Source organism: Phascolarctos cinereus, unplaced genomic scaffold (genome assembly GCF_003287225.1).
Source record: "Phascolarctos cinereus isolate Bilbo 61053 unplaced genomic scaffold, phaCin_HiC Scaffold_9;HRSCAF=440, whole genome shotgun sequence".
In the NCBI taxonomy this organism is placed as follows: domain Eukaryota; kingdom Metazoa; phylum Chordata; class Mammalia; order Diprotodontia; family Phascolarctidae; genus Phascolarctos; species Phascolarctos cinereus.
Window position 1 is genome coordinate 44893165 of NW_027556402.1, and position 27964 is coordinate 44921128.

General features: G+C 38.5%; 1 protein-coding gene across 1 annotated transcript in view; it reads left to right on the plus strand.

The window, feature by feature from the left end:
• The window catches only part of TET2 (tet methylcytosine dioxygenase 2), a 160485-nt gene that overhangs the window by 123840 nt on the left and 8681 nt on the right, over window positions 1-27964 (plus strand). The window contains exons 6-11 of the mRNA XM_020974738.2: window positions 926-1019; window positions 2276-2484; window positions 5266-5416; window positions 8737-8826; window positions 19627-19764; window positions 25407-25767. Coding sequence (XP_020830397.1) covers window positions 926-1019; window positions 2276-2484; window positions 5266-5416; window positions 8737-8826; window positions 19627-19764; window positions 25407-25767 — 1043 coding nt within the window. The remainder of the gene's footprint in view (window positions 1-925; window positions 1020-2275; window positions 2485-5265; window positions 5417-8736; window positions 8827-19626; window positions 19765-25406; window positions 25768-27964) is intronic.

Below are 27964 nucleotides of genomic sequence, written 5' to 3' on the forward strand. Positions count from 1 at the left end.
ATCTGCGAGTAGCCGGGCCATTGTGAGAGTGATCCATGAATGTAGGGTCCATCCTATGGCCTCCATGTCACAGGCATCAATGAGGCTGGTTGAGTCCCTGCATGATTCTACACCCAGGATGCCTTCTCTTTGTTAATATTTTATCTCATCATTAAAATACATTATGATGCCTCAAACAGAGAAGAAATGCTTAGCTTGAGTCCTGCCTTATTCTTAAGCCATTCTTGCTAGCAAGTTAGGCATTTAAATGTATACAAATGCACTAATGATCCATCCCCTAATGGTTTGCTAGTAGTAGTATGTCTTGCTAAGTGCCTGACTCATTAACAGGGAATGCCCTAGGCATGAGGGAGAAACAGAAGCTACCGTTTAAGGTTATCTTTGCTTCCAAAATGCATGCCGAAGAGTTTGTCTATATGCTAAAATAGACCCTCAAATGAAAGCAGTAGAAATAAAGGCACTGTGACATCCAAAATCTTTTTATGAATTCTGTAAAACTTCAAAATGACTACATTGAGTAGTGAATGAAAATTAATTAAGTGCATGGTTCAGATGGCTCCATTTAGCAAAATAAAAGGAAGCCTTATGACTTGTGAGACTTTGTATCAGAATAAGGTTTCAATGGTTATCACCTAATTAGCACTATTTCCAAAATGGTCCTTTACAGCTTATCAATGTATTCTTCCACTGAGAGAAACAAGACTGAAACAACTTATTCTTACCCACTTTCTATGGCGCAGATCTGATTTTTAAAAGTAAATGGTAGAGTCCTTTGAAAAAATGTTTTAGTCATAGAATTAGATGTGCTTTTGTTGACCACATTACCAAGTCCATCTGCTGATTGCACGTGTGTGTGTGTGTGTGTGTGTGTGTGTGTGTGTGTGTGTGTGTGTGTGTGGTTTTGTGTTTGTTTTTGGTTTTTAAGGTTTGGACAGAAGGGTAAAGCTATTAGGATTGAAAAAGTCATCTATACTGGTAAAGAAGGCAAGAGTTCTCAGGGATGCCCTATTGCCAAATGGGTAAGTAAAGTAAGACAAAGCATCAGAGTACTTCGAGTAATCCCATTTTAGATATCCAGTTACCCAGCCCAAGAAATGACTTGAAAAGTAATACCATCTTAATAATATATATATATATATATATGTATATGTTATATACATGCATATATATGTAGGCTGAGATTTTTTTTATTAAATTTTATTTTCTTTCAATTAACAAGCATTTACTTTCTCTCCCTCCCACATTTCCCCTTCTCCCAATTAAAATTAAAAAAAACCAAAATTCTTGTATCAAATCTGTATAGTCAAGCAAACAAACTCCCACATTGTCCCTGTCCAAAATCACGTGTCTCATTCTGCATTTTAAATCCATCACCAATGTCAGCTCCTCAAGGGACTGTTTTCACTTTTTCTTTGTATATCCTCCAGGGCTTATCCCAGAGCCTCACTTAATTTAGTAAACACTTAGTAAAAATAAATAAATAAATGAATGAATGAATGAATAAAAACATTTAATAAATTCTTGTTGGTTGTTGGGGTGGGGGGAGAGATGAGCTGATTGGCAATTGAAACTTAATAGAACATTATGAAAGTAAAAGAAAATGTACCTACTGATAACTGCTCAGAGCTTGGTCATTCTGAGGATGTAAGCCCATAGTGATGCCATTACATTGATAATAACAGCATTTATGCACTCTAAAATCTGCAAAATGCTTTACAAATATTACCTCATTTTATCTTCACAGCACCCCTGGGAGTTAGGTGCTATTGTTATCCCCATTTTACAGGTGAGGTAGAGACTAAATGACTTCCCCAGGGTCACATAGCTAACAATTGTCTGAGGTTGGACTTGAACTCAGATTTTCCTGACTCCAACTCCAAGAATGGCTCTATCCAGTGAGCCATTTGATGTTTCACTTAACAAAGAAGGCAAATATTCCTGTCACCCCTTCCTGGACACATTGAAGCTAGCATTTACTAACAATTACCTGACACATTGAGCTAAGAAATGAAGAATTAGGTGTCCCTCAATTTTTCCTTGTCCATAGACAAAGGTGAGAGCCCCTGCACTTACATATCAAAAGCAAAGAAATTCTGCCAGAATCCGACGAGCATAGTTCCAATTTTGCAACATATCTGAACATGACTATGCTTTTATATGGTGTAAGTAACAATTTTTTTGTTTCCTTTTTTTTCTTTCTTTTCTTTTTTTTTTTTTTTGGTCTGTTTGGGTTGGTGGTGTTTCTTTGTGTTTGGGGTGAAACTGGTCTATGCAGGTAGTTCGTAGAAGTTCCAATGAAGAAAAGCTACTGTGTTTGGTGCGGGAGCGAGCTGGCCATACCTGTGAGGCTGCTGTGATTGTGATCCTCATCCTGGTGTGGGAGGGAATCCCACTGTCCCTCGCCGACAGATTATACTCTGAACTCACTGAAACGCTAAGAAAATATGGCACTCTCACCAATCGACGGTGTGCACTAAACGAAGAGTAAGTGAAGCCAGTTGCATTCTTTCCTTCACTTATTTCATTGAAAGACCACCAGTAATCTAGAAGTTCTGTTGGAATGGCTCTTGCCCTAAATGAATTAGTTGGGAGGCTTAATTGTTACTGGGGAATCATGAGATTTGAGCCCTAGTCCCTGCTCTGTCTTAGTGGTGAGTTAATAGAACCCCCATGTCTACATTTTGTAACATGAGAATTGAAACACTCAGGCATGCTGAATGAAAACAGTTTTAAAATAATTCAAGGCCTTGCTAATATCTACCAAAAAAAGTATCAATTTTTTGTATTTGAATAGGGATAAGAAATATATACATATACATATATATATATATATATATATATATATATATATATATATATATATATATGGATTATAAGAAATATGTCCAGGAATTGATTGGAAACCAGGAGCCACAGTGCATTTTTGCTGTGTCCCATGGCTCTTGTGTGACCTAGCATCTGAGTCACTCCAACAATAAATCTGCCTAAGACTTCCATAAACAGAGGGCAATCTGCCTGTGAATTTGGAGAGGTATATTTTTTGGTCAAGTGTATTAATATATGTAGGGCAGCTAAGTGAAGCAGTGTATGGAGTGCCAGGCCTGGAGTCAGGAAAACTCATCTTCCCAAGTTCAAATCTGACCTCAGACACTTCCCAGCTGTGTGACCCTGGGCAAGTCACTTAACCCTGTTTGCCTCAGTTTCCTTATCTGCAAAATGATCTGGAGAATGAAATGGCAAACCATTCCAGTATCTTTGCCCAGAAAACCCCAAATGAGGTCATAAAGAGTCAGATGCAACTGAAATGACTAAACAACACTAATATAGATAAAAGCAAACTATAGTAATCCAGAGTGATGAATTGGATCTCTAAAGTCTGGAAGAATTATACTTTTTAGAAAAATAATTCCAAGAACTGGATGGATGGGGAATAAATATTATAGTCATTCACAGCTAGCCTGACACAATTTTGATTAAAATGGTTGCTATTAGCCATATGATAGCCATAATAATTAAAATAGTCTTCCGTCCCTATGATTGAGGGTCTTTAGGATAATTCTGACCCAAAATTTATTTGCAGGAAAAAAAATACCTTCTACGTATGCTCAATTATCTGAGTGTTTATTCTCTTTATCCCATCTATGCTTATGGAGAAAAGTATCATAGGGTCATAGAACACAGATGAAACTTCAGAAGCCCTTAGTTCAACCCCTTCAGTTTACATATGAGCACATAGGTTAATTAGGAGGGATTAATTGACTTACACAAACTCACTCAGGCAGTAAGCTTCAGAGGTAGGATTTGAACACAGGTCCAATGACCCAATGGTTCTGTCATCACCCACCCTGCCCCCACTTCTATAGCACTTTTGGTACAAGAAAATGGACCCTCACTCCAGACTTGCGCTCACAGCAGAAGTCATTTTCATTTCATCTCATGAGAAATTAGCATTGTTATTCCAATCACTCTTAAAGTGGATGTATATCATGAAATTCAGTCATAATGCTCTGACAAGTGTGTATTATACTTATATTCAGTTCCACAATAATTACATTTTTCCCTTTTCTTCTTCTTGTATCTTCTTCTTTTCCCAAAATGTATGAAATAGATTGCTAGGTTTACATATCCCCTTCTCAATGTAGGCTTTCCCGATCCCTCCAGTTGCTAGTATCCCTTCAGATTACTTTTTATTTATTTTGAATACATGTTTTATATATATTTATATTTGTACTTGTTGTCTTCCCCTATGGACTGGAAGGTCTTTAAGGGAAGGGATGATTTCATTTTTGTCTTTGCATCCAGTATCAAGCACTGGCAGGGGTGGGGGAGGTGGGATGGGGAACATGGAGGGGTAGGGTGGAGAATACCTTCATTTGGTGCCTTGGTGCCTTCATTTGAGGTGGTGATCTCTCACTCTAAACTCCAGCAATAAATTACAATTGTTCTAAAGTGGCTTTTTTTGATCTGATGAACTTGCAAAAAACCGGGTTTTCTCTATACGATCTTTTTCTAATTTTATGTTTAAATAATAATTTAATAATTTAAAATAAGAATATATGTACACACATACATACATATATACAGACATATTCTTATTCAAGATTTATCGTATTTTTACATCATCAAAATTTAAAGACAAAAAAAAATCTGAAAATATATGCAGTAAACCACACTTGTAGATCACCTACCTCTACAAAGGGCTGGGGTAGATATCTTCTACCTCTTCTTTGGAGCCATTCATATATTCTTATGGTAGAAGTCAAAGTTGGGTTTTTCTGCCCAAAGCAGAGGATAATTCCACGTCTGGGACTGATAACTCAGATTTAAATGTTCAAAGCTAATCAGGCATTGCCACTGAATTTGTTAATGCCCTCTGCCTTACATTGCATACTTAATATTCCATTTCCCAGAAAAGCCCTCTGGGTGCACTCATCATTGAGAAATTTGAAAATTGGTTCGTGTTTTTCTCCAAACAAAAACCGACTGTTTCCTCCAAAAAACAATTTTCCCCGGGGATTTCTGTTTTGTGACTAGGCTGTGTCAGCCATGTATTCAGGTTGGGTGAGTTGGGATGGTGTGTCTGCCATTACAGTGGCCCCAGTGCCATAAATGCTTTTCTATCATGCTGGATACCTGCTTTGCACTACCTGTGATACAATGTTAAATAAGGCTTATAGGTGGACATAAAAAGATGCTTGACATCAGACAGAGACAGTGTATCTAACTGCACAACTAGTTAACATTAGTGGTTCTTTAATTCCTCAGACGAACCTGTGCCTGTCAGGGACTGGATCCCGAAACCTGTGGTGCTTCCTTTTCTTTCGGCTGCTCGTGGAGTATGTACTACAATGGATGTAAGTTTGCCAGAAGCAAGATCCCGAGGAAATTTAAGCTGCTTGGGGATGATCCGAAAGAGGTCGGTTTTCCATTTTGAGTTGTTAACTCCCTTCTGTCTAATGTCGTTCATCTTTGGTAGAGTCACCAGACCTATTCTTTTAGGAACTCATGAAAATACAAGAGCTCATAAGACTAAGAGCCTCAGGGACCATTCAGCTCAATCACCCAATTTTCGAATGAAGGAACTGAAGCCTGGTGAGGGGGAGTGACTTAGTCAAAGTTATGCAGGTAGTAAATAGTTGACCTTTGACTCAAGCCCAGGTCCTTTCACTCTGAATACCATCATATTTCCATTGCACTAGAGGCAGTGGATGAATAGATTGTCAGCTAAATCACATGTATGAATTGTCAGTGGTAGAATGTGAGAGCTTGTTTACAGCTGCCCTGGATTAATATTCAAGCATGAATGAAGAAGCAGTGCCATGTGGTAGACATGTAAAGAGGGTTGGACCTGCACTCAAAGAGATGTGGGTTTGGATCCTGTCTGCTACTCACTAGCTATATGACCTTGGACAAATCACTTATGCTCCCTGAGCCTCAGTTTCCTCATAATGCAAAAGTAGTGGCTTGGACTCTGTGACCTGCAAAGTCCTTTCTAGTTCTAAATCCATGATACTGTAAAATAATGAACTCTGAGTCTGGTGACTTAGGTTTGAATCCTGGTTCTTCCAGCCAGTCAACTAGCGTTTGTTAAGCACTTGCTATATGCCAGACACTGTGCTAAGCACTGGGGCAAACTAACAGTCCCTACTCTCATCTGTATGACCTACAAAATGGGGGTGATTATACATGTTCTCACCAGCCCCAGAGAATGGATGTAGGGACCCAGTGAGCTAATGTAGATGAGATCTTCATAAACTGTAAAGCACTATATGAATTCAGGGAGATGGTGGTGATATTTATAGTAGAAGTATATCACCCTCATAGCAATGGATAGGCAAAACATATTATACTTTATCTTGATGTGAAATCCCAGTGTTTTTGAGAATTGTGAAGATAGTGTTAGAGTTAAATGAGAATATGATGTTCTCTATAATTCTAATCTTACAGAAATGTAGAGGTCTTATTTTAGGCTGTCCAATTCAAAACAAGCCAGACTTTCTATTATTTATATCACAGTGTGTGTGTATGTGTGTGTGTGTGTGTGTGTATTTTGCTGAATAACATCATGAAAATGTTGCTCTTGGGTTTTAACAAAAAATGTTTATTGATAATCTAATGCAAATGTGGTATTATTACCAAATTAATTTGGTAATCAATTTATCAAAATTTTGTTATTTACGAATTTTTCTTCCTTAAGAAAGATTTCTTTGTCAGAGGAATGAGCTCTCTTCCCTCTCCCCCATTTCTTTTTTTTTTAAGTCAATTGGGGTTAAGTGACTTGCCCAAGGTCACAAAGCTAGTAAGTGTCAAGTGTTTGGTCTGAGGCCAGATTTGAATTCAGGTCATCCTGCCTCCAGGGCCGGTACTCTATCCACTGTACCACCTAAATTCCTTCCCCACCTCCCCATTTCTTCTTAATGAATTTTGAGAATCATGTGGCCTACAGGCTAGCAGTTGGACAGTATGATCAGTTATTGGTTGATTGAAAATCTTGATACGTTTTGCATTTGAGCTATGATTGATCTTCCAAGAACCCAGAGCAAATCTGAAAACATTTTGTGTTGCTGAGTGAATTTGAATTGTAGCCAATGTATACATACAAAATGAATTAGTAACAACATTGATACTTCTTACTGCCTTTTGAAAACCCAGTCTTACTCAGTTGGTGGCTCTAATAGTTTGCTATGAAGAGGAGGGAAATGAAGTGCAAGTGTTCATGGATTAGTAACATAAAGGTTCCCTAAAGGACGTTCACATTGCTTCCATTTTAAAACAATATTACCCTAAATGCACAAAATGTCCTTTTTAGTACACAGAAGTCACTGTGATTTTATACACCAAATGAACAGTGACAGTTTTTTTGTGATGAAAACCAGTTTTATTTTTACCCACTAAAAAGTAGTTTCACATCCCTTCTATACATTCTTATATCTTAGAACAGGGATTCACATACACTAAATGGAAGGGGTGACCAGTAATCTCTTCCCAGAAAATAGATAGGATGACATAGCTTCAATTCTGAGCAAAATAACAGTGAATTACAGAGGATACAAATCTGACCCACCACCTAATATAGGAACAATGGACACTATGCCAGGCTGCCACTCTTTTTATCATTGATACCAGGTTTATCTCTTATATGATAATGTATTTGTAGCTAAAATTAGAATCCTAAACATGAGGCAAGAATACAGCAACTTAGTATCATGAGATAATTTTGTGTATCTATAAATGTAAGATAATAGTAGAAAGGCAATCTCTGAGACAGGAGGTCCTGGGTTCAAATCCTACATACTGGTTAAGTGACCCTGGAAAAGTGACTTAACCTCTCAGTGTCCCCAGATGACTCTCTAAGGCTAGAAGTTGCACAAAAGTTGTGGATCTGCTTTGGTAGAAGGAGTTTACTCACCAGGGAACCCCCTGCATTATTGGAATAATGAGCCTGGACCAAAAACAAAAACAAACAACAATAACAAAAACCCAATATAGTTCACTTGGAAAAATTGTTGTTCTCCTCCAACTGAAAATGTAAATGTGCATTTCTTATTTAGGTTGAATAGACTCTTAAGTCTTGCATCAAGGGTTTTATCTATGATGGAAGAAATTTCAGTTATTTTTTATTGATGCATGGAAAACTCATTTTGACTTACTGAAAGAATTTTTGTAAGCACTCTGAAACATGAAGCTTATAAACAGACATAGTAAGCCAAGGGTGGCTTTTCAGTGCATTATCCTTTGGGTGCTAATGCGAAAGTGGGAGAACAGTGAAATTTTTTTTCTTTCCAAATGTGAGTTGCATTTCTGTGGGATCAGATATGTTATTAAAAATGGAAATCAGGGCAGCTAGGTGGCTCAGTGCATACAGCACCAGCCCTGGAGTCAGGAGGACCTGAGTTCAAATCTGGCCTCTGACACTTGATACTAGCTGTGTGACCCTGGGCAAGTCACTTAACCCCAATTGCCTTGAAAAATGGAAATCAATCCAACAGAGATCTCTAAATATCTGGATATTTGGTAGAACATGGATAAAACAACTAGATGACTGGTCTCAGTTCACTTTGTATTCAAATATTATGGCGACGTGCAAAAATATCCTCTATTAAGGGGTAAGATTGTATAAGTAAGGGAATGCATTTTGATTTGCACCAAAGATGTAGGCAATTCAAAGCTAATTGCTTTCATATGGAGAAAAAGTAAATATATAGATTAATCTATACAATATTTAATTTTATACAGGAAGAGAAATTGGAATCCAATTTGCAAAATCTATCGACTCTGATGGCCCCTACATATAAGAAACTTGCTCCTGATGCATATAATAACCAGGTAGGTTTAAAATAATTGGTTCAATCACTGGAATAATTTCTTATTTTGTGATTTATTTGACTTATGGTTTTCTTTGCTTAAAAAGGTGGGTTTTCCCCCCGAAAACCTATTATGCTTTCCTTTGTACACAAAAATTAGAGACTCACAAGCAGAAGTCAGGGGATGGGAAGAGAAAAGGGATAGGGAAATGGAGAAAGTTCTTGCTGTTTTTCCATTATAATGATAAGTTTCCTATCGTTAAGAATTATTTCCTCTTTTGTTTTATCAGTCTCTTACATGTATTTTGGGGTTTTTTCCCAACTGGTCTCTTTGAGTTTTTGACATTTAATACAAGCTTCTGTGCTTTCCTTAATGATTCCCATTGCTTATACCTACAGCCCCACCCCTTTTTATATGTGTATTGTAAATATCAAAGTGAAGGTGTAGTGTGTTTGCATAAATGTATGTGCTTACATAAGCAGGCTGTAGCCAATTTACCAATAGGTTTATGTCAGAAAAGTTGTATGTAACATAGTTGTTTAGAATTCAGTACATTCTCTCATAGAAATAACATTCTAAATGATGGTTAGGTTCTCAGGACAGTGTTTAATATACCCAAAGCATGATACTCTATTAATACTACTATAAACCTTACCAGCAACTGTATAAACATTCCTATGAGAAAATGCATTCAAGTCAATAAACCAACAAGGATTTATTAAGCACTTACTATCTGCCAGGCTCCATGCTAAGCATTCGGGACCCTAATGTGGGATTCTCAATAGAGTGGGGATCAAATAAATGCTTTAAATACAGGTGTTCACCCATTTAGAGGAAACAGAAACTCCCTGTCATTTCCCGTTCCCTTGTTAGACAGTAGAAAAAGTTACTGTCCCAGTTCCAAACCACTGGGGGTGAATCCAAGTCCCAAAATAGGAATTCCAACAAGGAGAAGGCTAAAAAGAGTTACTCAAGGAGAAGGAGTGAAAAGGGTGGGGTAGGGCAGAGAGGAAGCTGAGGAACTTCAAGTAGTCCTGGGTGAATACCAACGGAAAAAGGGCTTTCTGGCAATATAATTTCTCTGGGCACTTTTTTTTTCAATACTAAACTGACTCCCCCTTAGAGCTGAAAGAGGCCTGACAAGCTCACTTCAGACTGGCCCTGAAAAAGCAAAAAGAAACAGGGTTGGGGATCTAAGAAGACAAGGAGAAAGGAGGCCTAGAAAAATTCCAAGAAAAGAAGTTCACTGGTGGTCTTAGCCTCTTCTGTTAGTGGCTCTATGTATTTAAGAAGAATACCTAAATGACTGACTGACTTGAGTATATGCATATACACAAGATCAAAATTTTCCATGTCTCCTATTCTTTCTGGCACAGATGTCAACCTTTTTGCATGCCTTATATCTCCTGTCCAAGAGACAGCGTCTTTGTAATTAGCCAAAATTTGGCTCCCTGTAATTTCTCTTGATTGGACTCAGTTCTGTTGAAACAAAGAGGAAAGACTATTGGGAGTTTGGAAAACTGTTCAGATTAAATGGTTTTTAAAAGAGGTAACTTTAGGGCTGTTCTGTCTACACAGCCAGTCAAAGGAGACCCATCCATGTGGTACGGGCCTCCAGGGAGGGTGATCTGCTCATGCTCCAAATGTCCCTCAACCTCCATGTTAGACAATATGGGCATACCCAAACAAACCTAAGAGACCTATTTCTTATCCATACCTGTTATTTCATCTGTATAGGGAGACTCCCTGTGAGGAAACTTTTTCATTATGGAACAACACAGAGTATTTATTTAGTCTCCTTTCATACAGTATTTCTTCAGATATTTGAAGGTGGCTATCATAAGCCATCTTCCTGCCCTACCTCACTCCCAACACAAGTCTCGTCTTTTACAGGCTAAAGATCCTCTGTTCCTTCACCTAGCATGGTTTCTTGACCTTTATTATCCTGATTACCTTTCTCTAGCTTAAAGTATGGTATCCAGAAGTGGTCATATTTCTTCATATGTGTTCTCATCAGTATGCCTTGATCTGAACTCCACGTAACTCGCATTTTCATGTTTTTCCCCAAAGGAAAATATTTCTCATCTTAAGTCATCTATGCTGTGTTTATGCAATGGATTTTTTCTAGTATTTAAATTGTTGAAAAAAAAATTGTTCTGTATTTATTTTTTAAATTTTCTTTTTAAATTTTGAGTTTCAGATTCTGTCTCTCTCCCTCTCACTTCTTCCTACCCACTGAGAGAGTAAGCAATTTCATGTCAATTTTACATATGAAATCATGCAGAATATATTTCCATATTAGCCATATTGCAAAACAAAGCAAAAAAATAAAGACAATAAGAAAATTATATTTCAATTAGCATTCAGAGTTCATCAGTTTTCTCTGGATATGGATAGCATTTTTTCCATCAGTCGTCTTTTGGGATTGTCTAGGGTCATTCTAATGATCAGAGTAGCCAAGCCTTTCCCAGTTGATCATCATAACAATATTGCTGTTACAGTGCACAATGATCTCCCAGTTCTCATTTCACTTTGCATCAGTTCATGTAGGTCTTGCCATGTTTATCTGAAACCACACAATAGTGCTCTGCCACAACCACATGCCACAAATGTTCAGCCGTTCTCCAATTGATGGTCATCCCCTTGATTTCCAATTCTTTGCTGCCACAAAAAGAGCTGCTATAAGTGTTTTCATACATATAGGTCCTTTTCTTTTTCCTTTGGTCTCTTTGGGTTACAGACCTAGTAATGATGTTGCTGGGATCAAAGGATATGCAGTTTTATAGCACTTTGGACATAGTTCCAGATTGTTCTCCAGAATGGTTGGACCAGTTTACAACTCTACCATAGGTTCATTAATGTACCTACATTCCCTCATCCCCTCCAGTATTCATCATTTCTGAAAGGTGTGAGGTGATACATCAGATTTGTTTTAATTTGCATTTCTCTAATCAATAGTGAGTTAGAGCACTTTTTCATATGATTGTAGATAGCTTTGATTTCTTCTTCTGAAAACTACCTGTTTCTATCTCTTGACCATTTATCAATCAGGGAAAGGCTCTTATTTTTATAAATTTGACTCAGTTTTCTATATATTTGAGAAATGAAACCTTTATCAGAGAAACTGCTGTAATTTCTTTTCTTCATTAACTTTAGCAAAATATAGTTTCCCTGATTATCTCTTTTAATTAGGTCTATTTTTATTTTTGCTTCATCTGAGACCACAGTTGCTACCCCTGCCTGTTTTACTTCAGTTGAAGCATAATAAATTCTGCTCTAGCACTCTTTTCGAACTCTGTGTGTATCTTTCTGTTTTAAGTGTGTCTCCTACACAACAAATTGTTGGATTTGTAATCCTTTGTTGTTTGTAATCCTTTCTACTATCCACTTCTGTTTTATGGGTGAGCTCATCCCATTCCCATTCACAGTTCTGATTATTAATTATGTATTTCCCTCTATACTATTTTCTTCTATTTATCCTTCTCTTTTTATCCTTTCCCTTCTCAAAAGTCTGTTTTGCTTTTGAAACTGTTGACTCCCTTAATTCTTCCTACCTCTTATAATCTCCACCTCCCCAACATATCTTTTATCCTTTTCCCTTCCTATTTCTCTATCATGTAAGATAGATTTCTTTGCCTGAGTATGTGTGTGTGTGTATACCCATATATTCTTGACTATTTGAACCAATTTTGATGATAGTGAAGTTGAAACGTTGCCTAGCATCCCCCTCCATTTTCCATCACTATAAAAGTTCTTCCTTGTATATGAAAAATTTCCCCATTCTACCTCTCCCATCCTCCTTCTTCCAGTGCATCCCTCTTTCTCACCCCCACATTTTCTTTTGAGATCATCTCAACATAATTGACTGATACCCATGCTTTTTGTATATGTATACTCCTTCTAACTGCCCTAATAATGATAAAGTTCATAAGAGTTGCATTTATCATCTTCCCACATAGGGATATAAATGGCTTAACTTTATTGAGTTCCTTATTACTCTTTCATGTTTACTTTTTTATGTTTTTCTTGAGTCTTGTGTTTGAATATCAGATTTTCTATTCAGCTCTCAACTTTCCATCAGAAATGCGTGGAAGTTGTCTATTTCACTAAATATCCAGTTTTGTCCCCCGAAGGATTATGCTCAGTTTTGCCGAGTAGATTATTCTTGGTCATAATCCTAGCTCCTTTGCCTTTTGGAATATTATATTCAAAGCTGTCTTCTCCTTTAGCATAAAAGCTGCTAAATCTTGTATAATCCCAACTGTGGCTCCAACAGTATTTGAATTGTTTCTTTCTAGCTGCTTGCAACACTTTTCTCTTGACTTGAAAGCTCTGGAATTTGGCTATAATATTCCTGGCAGTTTTCATTTTGGGATCTCTTTCAGAATCAGTGAATTCTTTCAATTTCTACTTTATCCTCTGGATCTAAGTTTTTCTTGATAGTTTATTGAAATATGTGTAAGCTCCTTTTTTTTTATCATGGTTTTAAGGTACTCCAAAAATTCTTAAAATTATCTCACCTTGATCTGTTCTCCAGGTCAGCTGTTTTTCTAATTAGATATTTCACATTTTTAATTCTTTTTTTTAAACTTTTTTTTTTGTTTCTTGAAGTCTCATAGTCTTCCATTTCCCCAATTCTAATTGTTAAGGAATTATTTTCTTTAGTGAACTTTTATACCTCTTTTTGTATTTGGCCAATTCTGTTTTTTAAGAAGTTCTTTTCTTCAGTGAATTTTTGTGCCACTTTTACCCTTAGGCCAATTCTGTTTTTTAAGGCCTTATGTTCTTCAGTATTTTTTATGCTTCTTTTATCAGAATTTTTCATAACTTTCTTGCATTGTGCTCATTTCTTTTCCCAGTTTTTCCTCTACCACTCTTATCTCTTTCTTTAACTTCTAGGAATTCTTGCTGGCCTTGGGCCCAATTAGCATTTTTCTTTGAGGCTTTTCTTCTTAGCTGTTTTCATATTGTTGTCTTCTTCTGAGTTTATGCCCTGGTCTTCCCTACCACTTTAGTAGCTTTTTTGTAGTCAAATTCCTTTTTTAAGATTGTTTGTTTTCCATCCTATTTCTTGACTTTGAACCTTATATTAAAGTTGGCCTATACTCACCTGGGGGGTAGGGAGGCACTGCCCCAAGCTTCAGCTTTTTTCATGCTCCTGTTTTCAGTGCTAGTTCTGGGTATCTGCAAGTTTTCAATGCTTTCAAGATGGTGTGATCTTGGGAGAGGTATATTCACTGTTCTTGTGGTCTGCACCATGGTCTTTATGCTGGTAGGTCCCCTGCTCCACTTGCAACCACAAGTACTAGTGCTTCTCTTTGACTTGAAAATGTGACCAAGGTCCCTGCTCCCATGTGACCACTCTTCTCTGCCCAATAACTATGACTCAGAACTGTGTGTGGGCCAGTCAATGCCAGCTACACTTAGGGCCAGCGAAAGGCTCTGTGAAATTTTCTTCTAACCAGTTGTCCTACTCCACAATGGATTTTTTAAAAATAATAATTAAAGGACATATTCATCTATGTTAAAATAATTGTTTATATCAAGCAAATACTTACCATTGAATAAATTCAATTACTGAATAAATTATTATATGTGGTGGTTGAAATGCAGAGAGAACTGTTTTCTTTCCTGAAATAGAGGTTTTTCCAAATTCAACTAGAAATTTTGATACACTCTGTATCCCGCCTATTTGTAGACATCATGCCTTTGTTGAATTATCCAAGTTCTCTCTTCTCTAGAGCCATCCAGAAGCACTTGAAATATCAACATCCATTTGAAAGTTGACAGCAATACAAATGCCAAAGCAAAACAAATAATATGATGTACCCGTTAAAATGTGCTTTTAAAATATTGTCTTTGAAAATTTGCATTTGTTGACTTCAAAAGGCAAACTGAACCAGTTTCTCCATAAGCAGATGTTTATTTATTCTGTTGAGCTCAGTTCAGAGGTGATGACCCTAAAACAGCTTCTCAGACTTAGCTTTATTGGCTCTGCCCTACCTTTCAGTGAATAAGCACATATAAAGCCTCTATGTACAAAATTACATAAGCACATAGCTGTGTAGCATATTAACTAAAGACCAAACAAGAATAAAGAAATTCATGATTCGCTATACTGTCTGTAGTCCTGTTGGCATATAATTGTATTTTGGTTTAAGTACTATACTGTGCCCTGGGTAGTGTTGTCAGTAAGTGGAAAATATTGATTAAGCTTAGGTTTCTACCATAAAATGAGAAATATTTGCATCTTGGTCATACTTGAGGAAATTCAAAACATTATCATTAACTGAGAGACACAAATGACTGTAATAAAGCTAGAAGAGCTTAATTCAAATAGACATATGATTATCTTCCGTAGCAAAACTATAACTAAACTTTTTTCCTCCAATGAATATTAATTTGTGTTATTTTTTAAGTTATGTTAATGAAATTATATAGTAGGTAATTCAATCCTTACATCCTCTCTGCACATTTTATATACATAGATAGGGTGTCCCAAAAGTCTTAGTGAAGTTTTAACTCTAATAGTTTAAATTGTGTGTGTATGGGGAGGGGTGCAACTAATTAAGAATGTTCCTTGCTAATCTTATAGGTTAGAGTATATTATTTCTTCTGCTAGTGAAAAGGATATGAACGTGACACTTATCACCAGCTGGAGGATGGATCTCATTGGAATAAACTGATTGGATTAGATTCCTGTGAGATAGTCTTATAGCCTTTCAAAGGACAGCTTAATCCTGAGTTCAGCACTTTTTACTCTCTGTTGATTATCTCCAATTCAACTTGCTTACATATCTTATTGGTGCATAATTGTTTGCATGTTTTCTCTCCCATTGGATTGTGAGCTCCTTGAGAAGGGAACTAGATTCTTATAGCTGTTGTCATCATTCTTTTTTGCTTTTCTTTGTATCCCTAGTGCTTAGCATAGTGCCAGGCACATAGAAGTCACTGAATAAATATGCTTGTTGAGGGATTGACTTTTTAAACTTCCTTTGTTAGCCACCTGTGCATATAATGTATACTAGTGCCACTCTGAGATGCCATCCAGCTGTGGGGCTCTAGCTGTTCATGGTGGTTATTAGTGCTTATAGTTGTTGGCTGAAAGGACCTAGGCAACAGTGCTAGTGGCTTAATGTTCCTAACTCCTTTAGACACATGTAAAGCTTCTTCTTTGGTTTGCATTTGCTCTCAAGTGGCACAGTGTCTTTGTTCCAAATGAAAAGACCATTTTTTCTATTTGTCACCTGCTTACCTAATCTGTCAGCTGCTTTTCTTTCCAATAATCCCATAACCACAACTTGCTTAGGGTTATGCTTCACTCTGTCCTCATAGCATTTCTTTTACCAGTTCCTTTGTTGCTACCAGCACTCACCCACTTCAAAAGATTGCTATGATGACCAAAAGCGAAATTCCCTGGGAAAATAATCTATCATCATAACATTACTATTATTTAATCATTCTTCGCATTTGTTGGAGTCAAGGTAAAAAATGTTCAATTTTGTTCAGTCATTTTCAGTCATGTCTAACTCTTCATGACCCCATGGCCCATAGCATGTCAGACCCTTCTATCCTCCACAATCCCTCAAAGTCTGCCCAAGTTCATGTTCTTTGTTTCCATGATACTATCTACCCATCTCATCCTCTGACATCCCCTTTTCCTTTTGCATTCAATATTTCGCAACATCAGTGTCTTTTCCAATGAGTCCCATCTTCTCATTATGTGGCCAAAGTACTTAAGCTTCAGCTTTAGTATTTGACCTTCTAGTGAATAGCCTTAATTAATTTCTTTAAGTATTGACTGATTTGACCTCCTTGCTGTCCAAAAGACTCTCAAAAGTCTTTTCCAGCACAATTCAAAAGCAACTATTCTGTGCCCAACTTTCCTTACAATCTAAATCTCACAGCCATACATTGTTACTGGAAAAACCATACCTTTGACTCCACAGACCTTTCAAGGTGATACCTCTGCTTTTTAGTATGCTGTCCAGATTTGCCACAGCTTTTCTTCCAAGGAGCATGCATTTTAATTTCATGGCTGCAGTTACTGTCTGCAATGATCTTTGAGCCCAAAAATATAAAATCTGACACTGCTTCCATTTCTTTTCCATCTTTTTGCCAGGAAGGGATGCAACCAGTTGCCAATATCCTAGTTGTGTTGTTTTTTCTTTTTTTATGTTAAGCTTCAAGCCAGTTTTCACACTCTCCTTTTTCACCCTCATCAAGAGGCTTCTTAATTCCTCTTCACTTTCTGCCATCAGACTGTTTATAGCACCATAACACACTTCTTATCAATCCCCTTCTTTCCATTCACAGGACACTACCCTCGTTTAATGCATCATCTGCTTCCAGAATCTCACTTCTCCAATCCACCACCCCCATAGCTGCCAAGATCATCTTCCTGTGGCACAACACCAACCACATTATGCCCTTCTGCAAATCCTTCAGTGGCTCTCTATTTTCTCTTGGATAAAATAGAAATTCAGCCTGACATTTTTAAAGCCCTCCACAATCTGGCTCCAAACTACCCTTGTATTCTTCTTGCATTGCTCACATTCTACATTCCCATCAAACAGGCCAACTGTTCCTGAGCTGGCCAACCCCACCACTGCCAACCCCACCACCACCACCACCACCACCACCACCTTTTGCAAAAAGCTGTTTCCAGTGTCTGGAATGCACTCCTTCTGCATCTCTGCCTCTAGGAATCTTTAGCTTTTTTTAAGATTCAGTTCAAGTACAACGTCCTCTGAAAAGCCTTCCTGAATGCCCATGATCCCTGGCTACTGGTGCTCTCCACTCAAATAAGATACTTATTGAGGGTCAAGATTGTGCAGGGGTTAGGGAGCTGGCCTTCAAGTCAGGAATACAAGGCCAAATTTAAGGCCCGCCTCAGTTCCATAATAACTGTCTGACCCTGGGCAAATAATTTCACCTTTCTGCTGCCACATATTAACTTAGAAAACTACATATTAACATTTTCTACATTCTATTGTATTTTTATTTATTTTATTAAATATTTTCCAATTACATTTTAATCTAGTTTAGGTGCAGTGGGATTGTGGTGATGTTTGATACCTTTGCTCTAGAAAACTTTCTGAAACTAGAGAAGTTACAGAGAAGATAGAAACCTGCCTTGATAGAGGGAGTTTCCTTCCCTGGAAGTTGCCTACATGAATAAAATCACAGGTCCAATCCCAATTTATTTACATGTGCACATAGTGGCTCTCTCCAGTAGAAGAAAAGGAAGTTTCATTTTAGTTTTTCTATGTTCTATGTTTCTAAGCTCCCTAATATAGGAACTTAACAAAATTTTGTTAAATTGAATTTATATAACTATTCATGAATGGCATATATCATTAGAAGCAGATCGAGCCTCACAAGCATGTATTTTCCTTAGTAGAAGGTAACACTTTGATTCATAATCAGAAAGGCATGTATTTTATTCCACCCCTCTGCCTTCCTACAGTGGGCAACAAGGTGGTGAAGTAGATAGATGGCTGGCCCTGAAGTCAGGAGGACCTAAGTTAAAATCCATCCTTAGATGCTGACTAGCTGTGTGACCCTGGGCAAGTCACTTAACTCTGCCTCAGTTTCCTCATCTGTAAAATGAGCAGGAAAAGGATGACCAACCATTCCAACATCTTTGCCAAGAAAACCCTAAATGGAGTCATGGAAAGTAGGACATGATAGAAAATTACTCAGCAACAACAAAGGCCCCCACAAAGTGTGGATGACTACTAATCAATCCACACTTACGTAGGCTCACTTGTAATAACAATATGAAGTTTTTGAGTGGTTAATTGGAAGTCAGGTTGCGTTCTGTGCCCATAGAACATAGTGAAGTTAAGGGGTCCAGTTGTGAATGGCCCTTTGATCTTGGCCTCATTTCATTCTTGTCCCACATTCTATCTTTCCAGTCTTCTTTCATCTTATATTCCACCAGATGCTCTTTGATCCAAAGACCCTGACCTCCTCACTGTTCCTTGAATCAATCTCCCGACTCTGGGCTATATTACTGGCTGTCCCCATACCTGAAATGCTCTGTCTCCTCAACTCTGCCTCTTGGCTTCCTTCCAGTCCTAGCCAAAATATCATCTCCAGGAAGTCTTTCCCAATCACCCTTACCTCAAATGCCTTTCCTCTTGATTATTTCCACCTTATCCTGTCTATAGCTTGGTTATGCATAGTTGTCTGTCCTATGAGACTGTGAGGTGCTCAAGAGTACTTCCATTTTTCTTTATATCCACAGAGTTTAGCACATACTAGGCACTTAATAAACATTTGCTGAATGAGTAATCAATTGTCCTAACCAGCCATAAGTCACATAGCCATACATAAGCTTGGCCATTCCCATCATTTTAAGACTCTTTCAATTGTTTTAGCCCTTGTTTCTCCATCCCAAATATGCCAGGTTCTTATCAATTTAGATCAGGTCTCTGGACCCTTTTTGTATCATTGGGTAAAGCTATAGATCCCTTCTCAGAATAATGTTTTTGAATACACAAAATGCATAGAAAGTCAAATGAAAATAACTCTCTTGAAATACAACTGTCAAAATATTTTTTAAAAACAACTTCATGGATGACAGGTTAAGAAACTCTGATTTAGATAGACTTGCGGATACTTTTTGGATGCAGAAGTATAGGGCAATAACATTCAAAAAGCAAAGAAAGATGTGACAATGTATTTGCTTTGTATTGTATAAGTCTGTTTTGTTTCTGCAGGGCAGAGGTACAGAAATGCTAATGCTTTGAATGGCCTATGTACGAAGTGTGTGTTGGTCAAAGTTGTACTCTTGACTCTCTTGTCTTCTTCCAGATTGAATATGAGCACAGAGCACCAGAGTGCCGCCTGGGATTAAAGGAAGGTCGCCCATTCTCTGGAGTCACTGCCTGCCTGGATTTCTGTGCCCATGCCCACAGAGACTTGCACAACATGCAAAATGGTAGTACACTGGTAAGTGATGGAAGCTCACATTCAGGGTCAGTCCCATTCTCTGTGTTAGAAGCATCTTTGTATTTGCTATGCTTTGTTGGGAGAAAAAAAATATTTTCTCTTCAGAAGCCATGTGAAGAAGCATTTTCATGAATGGGTTGCTATTGTATAGTGACCCTACTTGGCATCGCTACTGCCCTCAGAACATGCTGGCATGTTAGAGCCAAACCCTGTGACAAACATATGAGAATTTCATGGAAATTCTGAGGACAAGCCTACAGCAGGGAGAGCATATTGCCAGCTGCAGGCCGCCGCCAAGGAACACTTGCAATGCCAGAGTGTCATACGTCTGGCATTTCACAATTCACTGATCATAGAATCATTCACCAGCCAAGATATCTGCATGGTCTGCATTACAAAAGAGGGGTATGTGCCTGCATATCTGGATTGGAAAAAGAGAGGCATGAGTATCCAACTGAACCCCTGGGTACCTGGGGTACCTATACCCCACCATTGGAGGGAGGAAGTGCCAGAGAATGGTATCATGACTCTAGCTGTATATACCTCCCCACTGGTGCCTTTCCCAGTCCTAAAGCTTACTTTACATTTATTTGAAACATTATCTAAAGAGGAGCTATGGCCAATTGGATAGGGAATTGGCCCCAGAGATGGGCCGACCAGAGTTCAGGTCCTGCCTCTCATGCATATTTGCTGTGTGCCTCTGGGCAAGTCATTTAATCTCTCAGAGATCCAGGCAACCAAGATTATACATTTCAGAGCAGGTACCCATCTGCATTGGTAGAGGCTGTTCCCTATGTCAGGGAAACCACTGGCCTTATCTTATTGGGAGGCACTCTAGGGAAGACAGAGTCAGCTCAGCATAGGGTAAATAGGGCTGGCCTTAAAGCTTTGGGCAGCTAGGTGGCACAGTGGATAGTACCCTGCCAGGAGTCAGGAAGACTCCAACTTCCCAAGTTCAAATCTGGCTTCAGACACTTACTAGCTATGTGACTCCATTCAAGTCACTTACCCAATTTGCCTCAGTTTCATCATCTGCAAAATGAACTAGAAAAGGAAATAGCAAACCACTCCAGTGTCTTTGCCAAGAAAACCCCAAATGGGGCCATGAAGAGTGGAACACAACTGAAAAAGACTGAAATCCAAGCCAGGAAGTCCTAGGTTTAAATTCTGCCTGGAACATGTGCTGTGTGATCCTGAGCATGTGACTTCATTTCTCAGTGCTCTGGTCAACTCTTTAAGCCTGTAAGTTGCAAGAAGATCTATATTGTTAGTGGGAGTTTCTTTACTGGAAGCTCCCTCTGTGGCTAGATGACAGGTTCAGTTTTTAGGTTCAGTTCTTACCCCTGTGCTATTCAAGTAACCAGGAGACAATGGGATACAACAGAATGATTTCTCATGTATAATTGATTATCTGTTGCTTGCCTTCTCAATGGGTAGGGGAGGGAGAAAATTTGGAACTCAAAATTTTTAAAAATGAATGTTAAAAAGAAGGAATGCTAGATTTGTAGGAACTGCTTTCAGATCCCAGCTCAGATACTACCTTTGTGACCTTGGGCAAGTTGTTGAACATCTCTGGGCCTTGGGACTTCATCTGTACAATGACAGGTTTGACCTAGATGGTTTCTAACATCTCTCCCAGCCCCCAGGTTTGATGCTAAGAACTAGATTACAAATATGGCAATAATCGCCCCATAAGTGGGGCAAACAAAAAATATTCTGGGAGTTCTAAGGAGACAAATCACAATCTGGGGTAGTTACACATTTCAGGTCAGCACTGCCTTCCTTCTGGGGGTGGTAAGGTTTGAGCCTTGAAGAATGAGTCGGATTTCTCAAATTTATAAAGCACTTTCTTCACAACAACCCTCTGAGGTAGATGGGGCACAGAGGAGTGAAATGTTTTGCCTAGAACTATATAGTTGGTAAGTGGCCATGCTCAAATTCATGCCCATGTCTCCTAACTCTCAATTTAGTGCTTCCACTTACTATATCACACTAACTAGTGTCTCCAAAGGCAGTGATAGATCAGGGAATTCCAGGTGAAAGAAACAGAGACATAGAGGTGGGAAAATTCATAGGGAAAGGAATGTTAGGGCTGTGTGGCAGAGGGCATTGGGTGCTGGCTAAAGATGGTTGACCTTTAACCTGTACACAATGTGAAGCTTTGACCAGTATAGTAATACCATGAAAGTGATGGAAAGTTAATCTGGCTACACTGTTTTAGATAGATTGGAGAGGAGGAAGACCCAAAAGTAAGAGGATATCTTAGGATGTTACTCATCATAGTTCAGTCATAAGGGAATAACAGGAAAGAAATTACAGAAGTGCAGGAAGTTTATGGAATTCAATGACAAGTTGGAGATGACAGATAAGAGTAGAGGATGAATCAAAGAGGATATTGGCATTTTGGGCTTCTTTGACTTGGAGAATGATGGTAACATTAAAATACAGTACAGGAGAAGCAGAGGAGGTAGCTTGTTTAAAGTGAGGTGACAAATAAATTCTCTTATAGAGATACTCAGTTTGAAGTGATGAAAGGACATTCAAATGGAAACATTGAGAAGGAAAAGGAGTTTGGAAGACAAGACAGGGGAATCTTCATTTTGGGGTAATTTTGATATAATATAATTGAAATCATGGGAATTGAATCTTTGAAGGAGCAAATTTAAAGATAGAATAAGAACTTCCCCTATGAAGGAAGAAAGAGTACAAGGGATCAGTGAAGGAAACAAAGAAAACAGTAAAACCAAAACAGTAAAACCAAAATCATCCAGTCTCATGGAAACCAAGAGAAGACAATTTCAAGAAAGCAAACAAAATTTGACAATATCACATACTAGTTCATGGATGGTGAACTGTGAAAAGATCATTGGATTTGTCAATTAAGAAGTTACTGGTGATAATGAATATTATTTTGATGGATATGAAACCCAAATACAAGTTGCAGAAAGTGAGAAAGGAATAAGTAATGTGTGTATAACATTCCTTAGAAAAGTGTGGCTAAAAAAGGAAGGAAAGAGTCAGGTGAAGTTTTTTACAAGACATGGAAGATCTATGCATATTTGGAGAGAGAAAGGAAGGGGGCAAGTGAAGAGAAAGGGCAATTGAGGGGAGCAAGTTCCCAAAGAGAAGGGTTTAAGGGCAGAGGTGGAAAGAGTAGAATAGTAAAAGAACAGAGAGAGTGGTATGGTAAGGAAGGAATATTAGGGAGTTTGTACTTTGTGGTTTCCATTTCTTCAGTAAAGTAAGTGGCAAAGTCATCTACCAAGAGAAAGACCAAATGAAGTATAAGAACATGAATCTCAGTAGTACCACATTGCCTTGTTGCATGGCTGATGTTATAGACTAAGGTTTTGGAGTCTAAGAAATTGAAGAACAATAAGGCTAAAGAATCTACTTGATCAACATTGAGATGGAAGTAAAGAAATATGCAAAGGTGATGGTGGAAAGCTAAGTGTAAGAAATCGAGGAATTATGAAAGCAGAGAATCCACATGATCAGTGTGGTTATGGAAGTAGAGAAAAATACAAGGATGATGGCAGAAAACCAAGTTAGGGGAGAATGTGAGTCAGATGCTAAGATCAGCTGAGATGATGGAAATGGATACATGGAAGCAATAGTCAATAACTGTGAAGCTTTTCAATGGAGCCATTCAGGATGGAGGGAGAAGGAGGAGGGACAGTGGGAGGAGGGAGGGGAGGGGGACAGGGAGAAAGGAAGAGAGGGAGGGGGGGAGAGAGAGAAGAGAGAGAGAGGAGAGAGAGAGAGAGAGAGAGAGAGAGAGAGAGAGAGAGAGAGAGAGAGAGAGAGCAAGCAGCAAATGGTCTTGAAGTGATACTAGGGATTAAGGAGAAAGCTAATTCTCCCCCACTTCCTATTCATCATTATCAATGTTTACTGAATTGTTCAGTTTGCTAGGAAAAGAGAAAAAATAAAGTAACTATTGAAGGAGAATCAAGAAAAAGGCCACGTTACGGTTCAAGCAAAGAACACAGAAAAGTTAACTGCAAAACAAGGGTTCCATAGGTCATAGCAGTGGAAGGAGACAGGAGGTAAGAGGTTAGAGGGAAAGACAGAAGTGTCATGATGTGGGTGAGAACAAGATGAGAAGGGAAGATGTGGGATAGTGCTGGGAACAGGTTTGGCCAGGGTATTACACACCTCAGAAATGAAAGTACATGTTAAGGTCATTGTAATAGTTTAAATACTTCAAAAGAGTTATAATTTTGTTTGTGTAGATGCTTCCTCCTCTTGTACTGTGTGAATAGTTGTGGTCAAAAACTTTCATTGCCTAATAGTCAACATCCTGGTTATAATCCCCTCCAATCTTAACTAAGGTCTTTCTTCAGATAACAGTTACACAAAGTCCTGTGGACATATATTTAAAGGTTCTGTAAGAGCTGCTTATGTTCTGAACCTTAACCCTTAAGAATCTCAGATCATCTCTTCATGAAGATGCTGCTGAAGTAGACTTTGGTGGAAGCCATTCTGATGTCTGCTCAAGTGAAATGCAGTTGTAAAAATACATCTGTTATAAATATAACAAATTCATTCCAAGACCAGCTTTAGATGATTTATATAATCCTATTTTACATGACTTGTATCCATCAATCAATTCATGGATAAATAAAAACAATTAGCATTTACACAGCTCTTTAAGGTTTGCAAAGTGCTTTAGATAAATTGTCTAAATTGATCCTCATGAAAGCCCAGTGATGTAGGTGCTGTTATGACCTCCATTTTACAAATGAGGAAACTGAAGCAAAGAGAGGTTAAACGACCTGCCTAGGTGTTTAAGCCAATAAGTGTTTAAGGCAGGATTTGAACTTAGGTCTTCCAAATCTAGCCGTCTATCCAGTATTCCACCTTTGAAACACAAAAGTAACTTCTCATCTCCTTTGACCCTCACAGAAGCCTCAGTTCTCTAATTTGAAAGGAAAAGAAATCAATACATTTAATTTAAAACAGCATGGGAGGGAGAAGAAAAATGATGGCTAGGAATGGTACCATGTTACTCCTAGTTACTACTAATGGTAATATGTTACTATCATGTACTAGGCTGTCATCTCTTGGCATTATCTCAGACAGATCTTCATTGTAGAATCACCTGGATGAGGAAAGAAAGTGGGAATTGGAGAGGGAAGGAAAGGATGTTTCTTTCTGTGCAAGAGTGGAACACCATGTGTAAACATCCAGCAACTGAAAAAGAATTGAGAAGATTATTTGATAAAAGTGGCTTGAAGAGAACTCTGTTTTTTACATATTTTAGAGTTCAAGGTCTGAGGTGAGAAAAGAAGGGAAGGCCACTTTTTTTTCCTTGGTTTCTGGGGATAAGAAATGCGTAAATCTTGAACAGAGTAGTCATGAATTACATACAGCCTGATGACCGCCTTGGAAGGTGCACATGTATTGAATTATCCATTTTCTTACTTCCCTCCAAAGAGTATAGATTTATGATTGTTTATGATTCATTTCAACCTTGTGCTTCAGTGAGAACAGCCGAGCAGGATTCTGGACTCCCTTGGCAAGTGTCTTTGAACCAGCCAGCCTAGCAATGAAAGGTGAAGCATTAAGTGGACAACTGCATTTTTTTTCCTGCTTTCTTGAACAGAAACTGAAGCTGTCATTTCTTTTTTCCATACTAGGTTTGCACACTCACCAGAGAAGACAATCGGGAGGTTGGTAGAACACCCGAGGATGAGCAGCTCCATGTCCTGCCTTTGTACAAAGTCTCTAACATGGATGAGTTTGGCAGTGTGGAGGCCCAGGAGGAAAAAAAGAGGAACGGGGCCATCCAGGTGCTTAGCTCCTTTCGGCGCAAAGTCAGAATGTTGGCAGAGCCTGTCAAGACTTGCCGGCAGAGGAAACTGGAATCCAAGAAAGCGGTAGCTGAAAGGCTCTCGTCCTTAGAGAACAGCTCAAATAAGAACGAAAAAGAGAAGTCAGCTTCTGGACGTCAAAAGCAGGCCAGCTCAGAGACTGTGAACCAGCCTAAACAGTTGGCAGGTAAGCTCAGTTGGAGGGACTGAAGGTGTTTATGTTGGGTAGAATGGACCTAGGGAAAGAGTACAGAATCGTTTATGTTAAATGGAACATCTGATTATCTTATTTCCTTGGCACAATCCCCAAAGGTTTAGTAGGGCTTCGTCACTGGGCATTTCCATTTGAATGGCCTTTCATGAGGACCTGAATAGGGTCTACATAAAAGTTAAGGTCACACACGGCAAAGTGAGAAAAGACCATTGAGTTGGTCATTAGGAAGTCACCTGTGATCCTCAAGAGCTTTTTTTTTCAGTAGTTATGAGGACCAAATGCAGGTTGCAGAGAATGAGGAAGAAATAACCAACGAATGTATCACGTTCATCTGAATAGTTCGGCTATGAAAAGGAGAGAGTTAGGGCTTTTTAATGGAGGTAGCAGCTGTCTGCATCACATCTCTACCCTCTTCCTGGCTTTTTCTATAGGATCAAATATTTAGAGCTGAGCAGGACCATATAGACCATCCAGTACAATTCCCTCCATTTACAAATTAGGAAACTGGCATCCAGAATGGTTAAGTGATTTATTCAGGTCTGGACAGGAAGGATTTGAACCCAGGCCCTCGGCTGCAAAGCCAGTGCTCTTTCCATTGTACCACAGTGCTTCTGGTAGATGGTACAGTACATTAGAACACTAGACTTAGAGTCAGGAAGACCCAATTTCAAATCCTGCCTCAGACACTTACTAGTTCTGTGTCCCTAAGCAAGTTATTTAACTTCTCAGTGCCTCAGTTTCTTCTTCTGTAAAATGGGGATAATAACAGCACCTACCTTCCAGGGTTATTGTGACAACAAAATGAGATGACATATGTAAAGCCCTTTGAAAACCTTAAAGTACTACATAAATGCTATCATCATTATAATTAATTATGTGCTTGGCTACAGTTAAACTGTTCAAAATGTGGAATAAAAATTTCTTTAAAGGTTCACGCAAATATACAGAATGGAAAAAATAGGGAAGGAGGCAAAGAGGGATAGATCATCAAAGACTTGATGTGATACAAGAGTAGAAGAGATAGTAAGTTCCCAAAAAATAGAGTAGTCATTGCTTCCTCCATTCAATTGGCATTGAGTATCACACTATAGGTGATGCAAAGGAAAAGTCACTACTATGAGCTTACAGTCTAGCTAAAGAGAGAACAAGTACACATATAAAACAATCAATTAACAGTGCAAGACAGTATATGAATAACTCTAAAAGTGGATGCTATATCCAGTGAAATACTGGGTGCCTGCCTTCATGCCAGTGTCACCAAAATCAGTTTTAATCAGCTGTTTTAACATACTGGCTAATTCGTCAATATGGGCTGGTTAGCACAGCCATCCAGTGACAAGAAACATAGGAATAATGGAAGGTGCCAGGTAAACAGCAGCAATGTTGGTTTGGGGCATGTTGAGTTTAAGTTGACTAGAGGATATTCAACTGCAGATAGTCGCTAAGCATTTGGAGTTGTGGGGGCTGGAGTTCGGATGATATGAAAAGATCATTGAAGCTATGGGGTAATATGTGCTTACCAAGAGAGAAGCCTGGAGTGGGTGAATCAGGGCACCAAGATTTGAACCTTAGAGAATGCCTACAGTAAGGAAGGAAGCAGGAGAAGGAAGGGCATCCAGCCAAAGAATATTCAGTTAGTAGGAAAGTCACAATGGCACATTAGCTCAGGTTCATCCCTCTGGTGAAATAAATGGCTCTTTAAATGTGGCTGCAGTGGCAGTCCTAGAGCCTATCCAGTGCTAGAAAACCACAGCTATAACCTGGGTCTGTGGTCTAGACCAAATCATCTCAGTATAACCTCTCGACCACATCTTCTGACCAAGGCCGTCATTTTAGATCTCTTTGGACTCATCTCAAACATCAGAATAATTACCCACCATTGTTATGAAAACAAGCATTTATCTATTAATTCCTGAACCTAACAAACAGAAGACTAAATATATGAGCCTTTAAAAAGTTTTAGTGATTGGGGCAGCTAGGTGGCACAGTGAATAGAGCACTGGCCCTGGAGTCAGGAGGACCTGAGTTCAAATCCAGTCTCAGACCAGACACTTGACACTTACTAGCTGTGTGACCCTGGGAAGTCACTTAACCCCAATTGCCTCACCAAAAAAAAAAGAATAAAAAAATGTAATGATCTTCTTTGCCTTGGTGGTGACCATTTAGAAGT